General features: G+C 45.7%; 1 protein-coding gene across 1 annotated transcript in view; it reads right to left on the minus strand.

Moving 5' to 3' along the window:
- Positions 1-12,315, minus strand: part of prdm15 (PR domain containing 15) — a 108,580-nt gene that overhangs the window by 25,043 nt on the left and 71,222 nt on the right. The window contains exons 15-18 of the mRNA XM_034179018.1: positions 11,356-11,435; positions 8,150-8,269; positions 7,931-8,062; positions 6,622-6,705 (exon numbers count right to left, since the gene is read on the minus strand). Coding sequence (XP_034034909.1) covers positions 6,622-6,705; positions 7,931-8,062; positions 8,150-8,269; positions 11,356-11,435 — 416 coding nt within the window. The remainder of the gene's footprint in view (positions 1-6,621; positions 6,706-7,930; positions 8,063-8,149; positions 8,270-11,355; positions 11,436-12,315) is intronic.

Here is a 12,315-nt window from a genome sequence, read left to right on the forward strand (position 1 = left end):
GAGGGAGGGAGAGAGAGAGAGACAGAGAGAGAGGGAGGGAGAGAGAGAGAGAGACAGAGACAGAGGGAGAGAGAGAGGGAGAGAGAGACAGAGAGAGAAAGACAGAGAGAGAGAGAGAGACAGAGATTTTTTGATTTTTAAAACACCTTTATTCACAACAGGTGAAGTACATCATTTACATTGGTGACATGGGCTTCTGTGTTTTTTGTTCCCCCCCCCCCCCCCCCCCCCCCCCCCCCCCCCCCCAGGCATCAGAAATGAAGCACCAAGCTCCCAGTCCGTACAGACGAAAGAACATCATTCCTATACCACATTGTCCGAAAGGTGTCCATGTTATCAGTCAGAGCATAAAACTGGAAGTCCACCCTAATCTGGGCTGCCAAGAGTCCCTTCAGCATAAGCTCAGGGTCCACCGACCCCAGAGCCAAAACACAGTTTTTCTGAGTCTTCCAGATGGCCAACTTGGCAACATCCTGGAGGACCGAACTCCCGACGCCTCCCTCAGCCTCCCAACAGACGTGCGCAGCAGATGACCCAGTTTGGTGCACCCCGCCGCCCTCAGGCGGGACCGCAGAGTGGCAGATGACAAAGCAGGAGAACAAACAAAGTCATTGAAGAAGAGGGGCTCCTCAAACAGCCACATCCCTGGTGTACCGACAGCGTCCCTGCACACAGAGAGGACCCGCCATGCTTGGAGAACAGACTGGTAAAAAACTGAGGTACGCGTCCCACCGACGTCCCACTGACGTAGGAGGAACAGATGTTTATCATATCACAGAGCAGCCTCCCTTCTCAGGAGGACACGGGCAGTATCCTGCCAGCTCAAACCCGAGCCATACAACAGTCTCTGAGCGGCCCGCAACCTGAAGGCCGACACCCGAGTAGCAATGTCCACCAACCCTTGACCTCCTTCGTGAAGAGGCATATACAGCACGGGAGCCCTGATCCAGTGATGACCCGACCAGAAAAAATCCACCAACATCCGCTGCAGCTTCTCAATAAGGCCGTGTGGTGGTGGGAGAACAGACAGTCTGTGCCACAGCGCCGAAGCGGCCAAGTTATTAGCGACCAGAACCCGCCCCCTGTAAGACAACTGGGGCAGCAACCATTGCCATTTGGACAGTCTGGCACACACCTTCTCCACCATGCCCTCCCAATTCTTCTGACAGTACCCTTCCGTCCCCAGAAACACACCCAGCACCTTCAACCCCTCCACTCCCCACCGCAAACCATGCGGCAGACAGGGAGCAGCAGCGTCCCGCCACCTCCCCATCAGAACAGCCTCACTCTTCCCCCAATTCACCCTAGCAGTGGTCCCCGTCTCATAAAGCCATAAACTATCCAATAACTCATCAACGTCTGCCTGATTCTTAACAAAAACCGTGATGTCATCTGCATATGCAGAGAGCACCAGAGGAGCACCTTGGTGAAGGCCCGGCAAAACAAGGCCAGACAGCCGGGCCCTGAGGCGACACAAAAGCAGTTCAATAACTATAGAATACAGTTGACCCAAAATGGGGCAGCCCTGTTGTATACCCCGTGTCACGGGGACAGGGCAGGTCAGCCCTCCCCCCACCTTAACCAAAACTGAAGCCCCGTGGTACAGTACCTTAACAAAAGAAATAAACCTGTCACCAAAACCAAACGCCCTCAAAGTAGAGAACAAGAACCCGTGGTGAACCCGATCAAATGCCTTTTCTTGATCCAGTGACACAAACCCACAATCCAAGACCCCCATAGTACACAAATCAAACATATCTCTCATCAAAAAAAGTTTGTCCAAAATAGTTCTATCAGGCACACAATAAGACTGATCCTTGTGAATGATCAAATCCAAAACAGTCTTTAACCTGTTCGCCAACACCTTAGAGAAAAGTATGTAATCCGCACAAAGAAGTGCGACTGGCCTCCAATTCTGCAACGAAGCGAGATCCCCTTTCTTAGGCAAAAGGGACAGAACAGCACGGCAACACGACTTGGGCAGACACCCAGTTGCGATGCTCTCCTGCAACATTTCCAAAATATCCACCCCGAGAACACCCCAGAAATGTCTATAGAAGTCCACCGGAAGGCCATCAATGCCCGGAGCTTTCCCAGGTGCCATCTGGCGTACCGCCACCGTCAGTTCCTCCAGCGTGATGGGGGAGTCCAGGGCCTCTCGCTCCGAGGCCACCAGCTGGGGGAGATCCTGTAGAAGACCAGCCGCACAGGCCTCGTCACAGTCAGCAGCACCGTAAAGAGCCGAATAGAAGTCCCTCGCGTGTCTCCGCATCTCCACCGAGTCATTCGTCACCCGTCCGTCAGGAAGGCGAAGACAGGTCATCGCCTGCTGATGAGCTGTGGTCTTCTCCAGGTTGAAGAAGAAGGAGCTAGGCGCATCCATGTCCCTAATGTTCGCAAAACGTGCCCTCACCATCGCCCTGTTCACCCTCTCATGCAACAGTGCGCCCAGCGCCGCCTTCTTCCCTTGCAACAGACTATGCCGATCAGGAGCGCCCCCCGTGTGCAGATCAGCTTGAATATTCATAATATCCCTCTCCAACGTTGCCATAGCTACCTTAACCTTAGCCGTGGAATAAGAAGCATACTGTTGACACAAGACCCGAACCTGGGTCTTGCCAGCCTCCCACCACTGACACACCGTCCCGAACATCCCCTTCCGTCCCCTCCAAAAATCCCAAAAGTTCTCAATTAACCCACAAAATGCCCTGTCGAGCAAAAGTTTAGTATTGAATTTCCAGTAAGTAGTAACTCGCGCAGTGTGTGAGTGGAACAATTCCATAGTGACAAGATGGTGATCCGAAAAACCAACCGGCTGGATACAACTCCTGCACAATCTATTCCGAAACGAGTGTGATATATAAATCCGGTCAAGCCTAGCTGCGGACACCACCCCATCCGAAACCCGAACCCACGTGTACTGTCTGTCTTGAGGATATACAACCCTCCATGTGTCCAATAAACCCACCTCCCGTAAACACCCCGCCAGTGTGGAAGCCGACCGCAAATGCGGCTCCTCACCCACTCGGTCCAGGGACATATCCACCGTACAGTTGAAATCGCCCCCCAGCACCAAACAGTCACCAGACGCCTGCTGACCCAAGACGTTGCGCACTTGCGGAAACAGTCCCACTCGCTCCGAGCCCTCATTGTGTGCATAAACATTTAAGAACACCATGGTCAACCCCCCAACCCTGACCAGCAGAACCCGCCCCTGAACGACCTCAGTAGTAGACAAAACAGCAGCATCGAGTCGAGGTGAAAACAAAACCGCCACTCCAGCACTAAAGTTAGAGCCCCCCATTACCAACATCAGAGTGAGTCTCCTGCAGAAACAGCACCCGTAACCCCTGCCGCTCAAACAACTCAGAGACCAACGCCCTCCTCCGGCCGTCCCTGCCACCATTCATATTCAAGGAGCCCACCTTCAGATACTGCATAAGGACTGAGTAAAAAAAGAACAAAAAGAAAAACAGATAGAAAAGAGAGAACACCCAGTGAAACACAGTCATACTCTATCTGGTGGATTTACGACCCCTACGGCCGCGCCCCCGCTTGGGCAAGGAGTCCTTCCCCAAGGCCGTAATATATTTCCTGAGTCTATACCGTTTCTTCTCATCCAACAAGTCCACACCAACATGCCTCCTCAATACCTTAACAGACTTCACAAATTTCTCCGTATCAGGAAAATAATCCGCAACTCTCACTGATTTACCGAATGATTCATCCAGAAAACTGTTAATATCCTGCAACGTGTACAGATCGCTGCTGTGGAAAACAGAACCGGCGGTAGACATGCTAGAATCCGAATCATAATCCAGGTCGTCATCAGTCAGACTTTGACTCAGCAAGGGCTGTGGGTCCCCTAGAGCCGGTACCGCCTCTCCAACCATTCCACCCCGTCCAACAGTAACCGAGGACCCAATCGCAGCAGAACCAACAGCGTCGACCACAGAGGGAGAAACCGAAACTCCAACTACATCACCCACACAACCCTTAGTCACCGCAGCATCAGCCACCCCAGAATGTTCAGTTAGCAACGGCTCAGTAGACATAATAACAGTATCAGGTACTAAGCTGCCCTGCTGCGGAGGGACAACCTCCACCTGCCCACCGGGCCCCGCCCCTAAAGCAGACGCCGTCGCGGGGACACCTAGTCCCGAGGCCGCGGGCCCCAGAACTGGGCCCGACACCGACGCCCCGGGAACGTCGCGTTTGTGCGGACACGCGAAGCGTTTATGACCGACATCCCCACATTCAAAACACTTCATGCTACCAGAACTAGCATAAACCATATAAAAAGAGTCCACATGTTTGACTCTGAGAGACACGTCCAGAGTCTGAGTCGAACAGTTCAGGAACATAAACACCTGGCGACGGAAGGACAAAACATGGTGAAGTTTCTCGCTCTTACAGCCCAACCCGATCATCTTAAACCCGCTAGCAAATTTACCAAACCTCTGCAGCTCCTGACTCAGAGCCTCATTCGAAACAAACGGCGGCACCCCGGAAATAATGATCTTGGTAGACAGAGCGTAGAGAGGAGAGGCCTGCAAGTAAGAGTCATTTAGATAAACCCCACTCTCCACTAACTGAGCAGAGAAACGTTCCTCCGACAAAAAAACCACCACGGCTCTGTTCATTCTGGAAGCAAACATTAAGTTTTCATGGCCAACCTGCTCACCCACCGCCAAAAGAACATCCTCCACCGCCGCCATCCGCACCAAGACCCGCCGCAAAAAAGTACACAAACACCCACAAATCAATCAAAACAATAAACAACCAACAAACAAACCAAAAAGCAACAAACTCCCGAAAAGGAAGGAAAAAAACGCCACCTCACCTGAGCTGCGTCACACTCACGCCCGCACCCTCCACTCACACTCAGACTCCCAGCATGCACCAGTCAGAGAGAGAGAGAGAGAGAGAGAGAGACAGAGAGAGAGACAGAGAGAGAGAGAGAGAGTGAGAGACAGAGAGAGACAGAGAGAGAGAGAGAGAGAGAGAGAGACAGAGAGAGAGAGAGACAGAGAGACATACCGACCGACCTGCTGTTTCTGTTGTGTTCTGAGTTTAGGTTCGATTCCCTGTTCTGAACACACACACAGGTGCTGTGTTCTCATGTTCTCCAGCTGACGCACTCAGTTTTTGGTTGTGTACAGAAGCGCCGTGTTGCACAGACCTGCTTCAAACTGTGTCCAGCGCTCTCACTGAAGAAAATTAAACATGTTTAATTTCTTCCATCCTACGCGCGTAGCCCTCAACATACTGCTGCGTACGGAGCAAAAACTCCACGTAGAGCTGCTAAAAGTGGGCGTAGAACTGCTCAACTCAGCGTAGACGATTCACTGCAATTAGCAGCTCTACGAATACGCCAATGTGAAAGGGGCTTTACAGTGTGAGGAGAGGCCCCTCCCCCTCGCTCCATTCATATGGTAAACAGTGCTTTAGCAGCAGAGAAAGCAACAGAGTTATCCAGTAACATTCACATGCAAACTAGTGGAGCAATCCTGATAGTTACACACTCTTTGTTTGAGCACGTGAGATTGTCATCAGAGGCTCTCTGTCTGCTTTCACTGATCGCTGTGCATAATGGTGCAGGGCACACTGAGTATGTACTAATAGTATGTACTCATTGGAGCACCAAGGGGCTATTCAAACGGGGCCAACTAGTAACACATCGCTCCTGAAAACGATCTTTGGCTTTCCACGTGAGGCAAATCTGCCCTACAATTGGATTTTGGAAACCCATGTGACGTGAACCAATTCCGATTGGACCCTCACATTGAACACGTCATCACACAGCTTCTATGAGGAGTACAAAGGTGGCTGATGGCTGGCTGGAAAGTCCACGGAATTAACATTTCAGCAAAAAAAAAGTAAGTTTCTATCTCATATCATTAAAAAGTTATTTATAATTTAGTAAAACTTGGTCTTAGCTGTCATATACGACGGCGTCGGCCCCAGAGGGTTAATGATCAAGAAGCCACATTAGAAAATTTGTCAGGCCATAAAGTGGGAGGCAGCTCAGTAGAGTCGAGATCAATCTCTGTTCTGCAACAACATGAAAGAAGACGAGAAATGAGTCCTATAACGGTCCAGAGGCCAGCTGGTGCTGGTGATTATCTCTGAGTTCCACCGTGTGAAGTAGAAAAGAGTCTGTAACTATTCGGACAGGACGCCAGTCCAAATAAATCAATTGAAGACAACTTAGTTATGCCTCTTTTTCATGACTAAAATGCATGAAGTTGTTTGTTTATGTGTTTCTGCATTTATGTCTAAATTGATATTTATACTTTGCATTGCCCAGGAATGCTGTGGAAGCAAAAGAGCATGGCGCCCTTAAGTGGTGCATCTGTTTCAGTCATAACCTCCCTGCACTGAGACACCACTCTGTCCTCTCATTTTAAAGCCGTCTCTTGTACCCACGAGCCATAATGTATCAGGCCGGACACATTATGACAGAGGTCTCAAACCGGTTCCAGAAAGGGCCGAGAGGGTGTAGGTGGAATCAGTTAATCAGTGAAATCACTTTCTGGAGTGGGTGGTTGCACAGAAAACCTGCACCCTCTCGGCCCTTTCTGGAACGGGTTTGAGACCTCTGCGTTATGAGAAACTTGCCTGTGTGGATGAGTTTGTGTGTTTCTAGAGTCGTCCTCTCACTGAAGGTTTTCCCGCACAGCTCACACATGAAGTCCTTTATACCTGCGGACAGAGTGACGGTGATGTCCTGTCAACATCCATGAAAAGACACATGTAACGACAGACATGTAACGACTCCACCCGCTTTTAGTTACATCTTTACAGAAGAATTTGTGTCATTTTAGAGAGATTTAAAATATCAAATCTAATATTTGTAAAATTTATTCAGTTTGACATATTTTGTTTGGAATACAACTTATGGAAACGTTTTATTTATTTATTTATTTATTTTTTAATGACCCCAGTCACTTTGTTGGATTTTCCAAACTATACGTTGCACCAGAATATTAGTCAAATCTGTCAAAAAATTGCATTCATGAGGAGGAAAAAAACTGAAGCATCGATATAAAAGCTGTATTTTTGAAATCTTGTGCTGCTGCCTCACGTAACAAGAAGAACATTTAATCAATACATTATTCATTTTTGTTTTGAAAGTTGTTATATGTATATTTTTTAAACCACATTGTCATATTACCATATTTTCTGGACTATACGTCACACTGGAGTACTAGTCACATCTGTCAGAAAATGTGTCATGGGGGGGGGACAATGATAAATGGCATTAGTCTGTACTTTGCATTATTTTTAAATAAGGGGCTGCTGCTTCATACAACAAGAAGCAAAATGAACTTCATTGGTGCATTATTGATTTTCGTATATTGCAAACACTGTATTAGCAAGAAGTTAACAGGCTAATTAATGTTACTGTATGATGCAAAAAGAACTGAGAGCAAAGCGCTTCTTGTCACCACTGAACAGATGAAAATGTCAGAAGTGCCGGGTGCATGGACCACTTCAATGGGGAGCTAAATGCGTGTACATTTATCTCACTAAATATAAATACAATTTTTAAATGGACTGATTATACAGTTAGTCAAACTAGCCTTCCTCCTCTAATGCAGCTGTGGCTGTCACACAAAGTGCAAACAAATCGAGTGTGAGTATGAGTTCATTCTCTAAGACCAGTGTAGAGGAGCAGCTTGTTATGTGTGTAGACATTGCCATCTTGTGGCCATAGACAATGATGCAGTATATTTTTGACAAGTTCCTTCGACATGCAAATCCCAAGAAGTAAAACAAGTGTGAGTTATAGTCCAGAAAATATGGAAACCACTGTTGTATGTGTTTTTTAAGTCCACAAAAGGTCGGTATGTAACGTACTGAATTAAAATGTTTGTAGGTTTTCTAACCAGCCTGTAATGAACGTGTGTAACACACTTGGCCTCACCAGTGTGCCTCTTGTAATGTTTCAGCATGTTGACCTTCTGAGCAAACTTGCGATGGCACTCCTTACACTCGTACTCTTTGATGCCTTTGTGAAGTTTCATGTGGTGCCTCAGTGCATGTTTGGTCTTCATGCCTACACAAAAGAGAACATTTCCACATTTTAACAATAAGGGAAGAGCACAAGAAAAAAAAACAAGAAGCAGCATAGTGGTGATCTAACCTTTTCCGCACTCTGCGCACAGAAAGTCTCGGATGTTGTCGTGAACACGCAAGTGCTCCTTCAACATGTCCTTCCTGGCGAAAGACTTGCCACACTGCTCACAGCTGTGGCTCTTCACTCCTGGACGAGACAAAAACAAAGACAAAAACCATTACAGATCTCGGGACAAAAAGAATACTTCCACATTCTTACCACCTGAAGCTACGTACAGCATCATTTTTACCCATGGCCAACATATGGCCAACGCGTATTGTGAAGATCTGGCATCCTTCCATCTGTCTGTCTGTCTGTCTGTCTGTGTTCAGCGTGAGTCTAGTCCTATTACTTCCACCGTCTTCACATTCACAGGGAACATTCTTGGGACACAGACCTTGGACAAGTTCAAAGCTGGCTAACCTTAACATATTTTAAGAGGTTAAAATGTCACATTCTGTTTGAATCTGTTCTGCTTTGTTTTTGAGTGGCAGGGAATGACAGCCAATCAGAGTACAGCTGCACCAAGACAAAACACTTTGTTTTGTGTTTATATGCATGTCTCTCATATATTATGCAAAAGCTAGCGAGAAATAAACACTTCTAAAACTGAAAATGCCGTTTTTGGAACCTAAAAACACCTCGGAACTTACGAGGTCTGTTAGAAAACTATCCGACCTTTTTATTTTTTTCAAAAACTACATGGATTTGAATCATGTGTGATTGCATCAGCCAAGCTTGAACCTTCGTGCTCATGCATGAGTTTTTTCACGCCTGTCGGTTGCGTCATTCGCCTGTGGGCAGGCTTTGAGTGAGCACTGGTCCACCCCCCTCATCGGATTTTTATTGTCAGGGAAATGGCTGAGCGATTGGAGCAGCGCTGAATCAATTTTTTCCAGAAACTGTGAGAGACAGCCAGGTGGAAACCATTCGGAAGATTCAGACGGCTTTCGGTGAGGATACTCTGGGCGTCACACAGATTAAGGAGCATTACAACCGGATTAAAGACAGCCCACAGCGGTGCAGGGCGCGCCGCGCTCCGAGCGGCCATCGACAGGCTGAAACGACCAGATCATTTCCAAAGTGAAGGCTGTGTTGATCTGGGACGTCGTCTGACTACTAGAGAAATTGCAGAAGAGGTGGACATCAGCACTTTTGCAGCACATTCCACTGTTACAGGAGATTTTGTAATGAAAGACGTGCGGAGGAATTTGCGCATCAGGACGGAGCCGCAATGGCGGAGAACAAAAAGCACGTCCGTGTTGGAAGTCTCACAGGACAAGTTGTGACATGCCCAGCTGTTACACAATTTCTGAAAAAAATAAGAAGGTCAGATAGTTTTCTAACAGATCTCATATTTTGCAGACGTTAGCATGGTGACGTCACAGGCTGGTAGCTAGCTGCAAAACTCTTTCGTTTGTGTGTAAGTATATCCTCTTTGTCATATATTATGACCGAAAATGCTGTTTTTGGAGCCCAATAACATTTTGAGGTGTTAGCATGTGCGCTAACTTCTGCTAACTGAAAGCTAACTTCCTATGGAGTTAAATTTGTCTCATTTATACCAGCAAATGCACAGAGGGTGATCTACAAATACTCCTTGATTTGCATAACTTCCGCTTTTGTCAAAAGCTCATGTACACGCAAATTACTGGTTGAGTTAATAGGGTTTTAAAAAGGAATAGTTTGCACCATGTGTCATGCTTAGTTATCATGTTACAGGGTAACATATGTCACATGTCATAGAATCCAATGGATGTTGACATTGTTTAACCTTTACTTTGGAGACCAAATATTCAACACATCAAAATTATTTCATTTATTAATCCTATTAGCTCAACCAATAATTTGCACCACTTTTTAACCAAAATTGGAGCAACTTTAACTTTTGACCCCTGTACAAACTGAAATGGACCTTTCTCACCATTTTTGCTATTTTTTACCCCATAACTCCATAGAATTCAGTCACAGATAGTCCAAACTATACCTTTTTGAAATTGTTATGATGAGACAAATAATATGGAATACCTTTCAACATGAGCTTTTTTATATTTTGACTCCTGTGTAATTCTTCATTTGACCCCTACCTGGCCATCTACTGAAAATACAACTGGACACTCAGTTTTTTCAAAAGAGTAATGTCGAAGGAGTATTTGTGCCGAATTGGGTTCTTGCATCACCATTTGAAGGATTCCTCTGTAAATATTCTCTTATCTGCTGCACTACTGTGTGTGTTTCTCCAAATAAAACTGGAATTATGTCAGGAAGGGTATCCTGTGTAAAACTTGTGCCAAATCCCAATGCGGATCTGCGCTGGATCCGTGGTGGCGAACCTTAACAAACAAGTGCAGCCACAAAGCAAACAACATATGAAGACTTTGTCAAGATATTATGCACACTTCAACTACACACGGACGAACAGATGACACAGTTAGGATTTTGACATTTGAGGTCACTCAACTCCAAAAGTCGTGATGTTGTTCATCTTGTGGTTCTCCTAGTTTTTTAGGAGACTCCAGTTGTACATCGAGAAACACACACATTCCCTGGTCTTCCCGAGTGGTTTTCCAGCCAAGTATAATGAAGACCAACTCTGCTTCACCTCTGAGCTCTGACGGGATCAAGTGTACACAGAGCGGTACAGCTGCATGTGTGAAAGGTCATGTGATGTGACTTCATATTAGTTTTTTTTAGTAACCATAGTACCATTAACCAATTCCTGGAAAGCAATTTGAAAAGTTTGAGCTTTCAAGGTCACCCAAGGTCAAAAGTCATGTGACCAGGAGAAGCATGACATAGAACTTCAAATTAGTGTGTAATAGTAACCATAGATGTATCTTTAACCAATTCCTTGAAATAATCATTCTAAATATCACCTACATTTAAGCATTAGGCCCAAATATTGACCTTGGCCTCTGACCTTGACTTTGAACTAGTTTTTCCTCAAAATTAAATCAGTTTGTCCTTGGATGTTTCTCAAGCCATCCACCAGGTTTTGTCTAAATCAGAACAAAACTCAAGTTATTTTGTTCACATAAGGACAAACAGAAACAAAGGACCAAAAACAATCACTGCCACATGTGCTGTACATGGGTGTATATAAAAAAAGAGCTGAATGAGAAAATTCCACTCAAATAAAATGACTGGTTACTGTCTGACGTCCTTTGTAGCCAGAAAAGGCAGGACAACAGTCAAAATAACAATAAATATAAAGATCGCAGATTGTATCTCACCTGAGTGAATAATCTTGTGCCTTTCCAAGTTGCCAATACTGTTGAAGATCCGACCACAAATTTCACATGGATGGATGTACCTCAGGGACACATTGGCATATTTGACATTAGAATCAGTTTTCTTCACACACACACACACACACACACACATATACACAAACACACACACATATATATACATATATATATATATATATATATATAGACACATACATACAGTGAGGCGAATAAGTATTTGATCCACTGTCAATTTTGCAAGTTTTCCCACCTACACAGAATGGAGAGTTGTGTAAGGCTTATCATAGTACACTTCAACTGTGAGAGACAGAATCTAAAAAAAAGAAAATCAGAAAATCACACTGTAAGATTTGTAAATAATTAATTTGCATTTTGTTGCATGAAATAAGTATTTGATATGGTAGAAAAACAGACCTTAATATTTGGTACAGTAGCCTTTGTTTGCAATTACAGAGATCAAACATTTCCTGTAGTTCTTCACCAGGTTTTCACACACTGCAGCAGGGATTTTGGTCCACTCCTCCATACAGATCTTCTCCAAATCGTTCAGGTTTGGAGTTTCAGCTCCTTCCAAAGATTTTCTATTGAGTTCAGGTCTGGAGACTGGCCAGGCCACTCCAGGACCTTGAAATGCTTCTTACGGAGCTCCTCCTTAGTTGCCCTGGCTGTGTGTTTGGGGTCATTGTCATGCTGAAGACCCAGCCATGACCCATCTTCAATGCTCTTACTGAGGGAAGGAGGCTGTTTGCCAAAATCTCTCAATACATGACCCCATCCATCCTCCCTTCAGTACGGTGCAGTCGTCCTGTCCCCTTTGCAGAAGAGCACCCCCAGAGTATGATGTTTCCACCCCCATGCTTCACGATTGGGATGGTTTTCTTGGGGTTGTTCTCATCCTCTAAACATGGTAAGTGGAGTTGATTCCAAAAAGCTCTATTCTGG

The sequence above is a fragment of the Thalassophryne amazonica genome, chromosome 9 (assembly GCF_902500255.1).
Source record: "Thalassophryne amazonica chromosome 9, fThaAma1.1, whole genome shotgun sequence".
In the NCBI taxonomy this organism is placed as follows: domain Eukaryota; kingdom Metazoa; phylum Chordata; class Actinopteri; order Batrachoidiformes; family Batrachoididae; genus Thalassophryne; species Thalassophryne amazonica.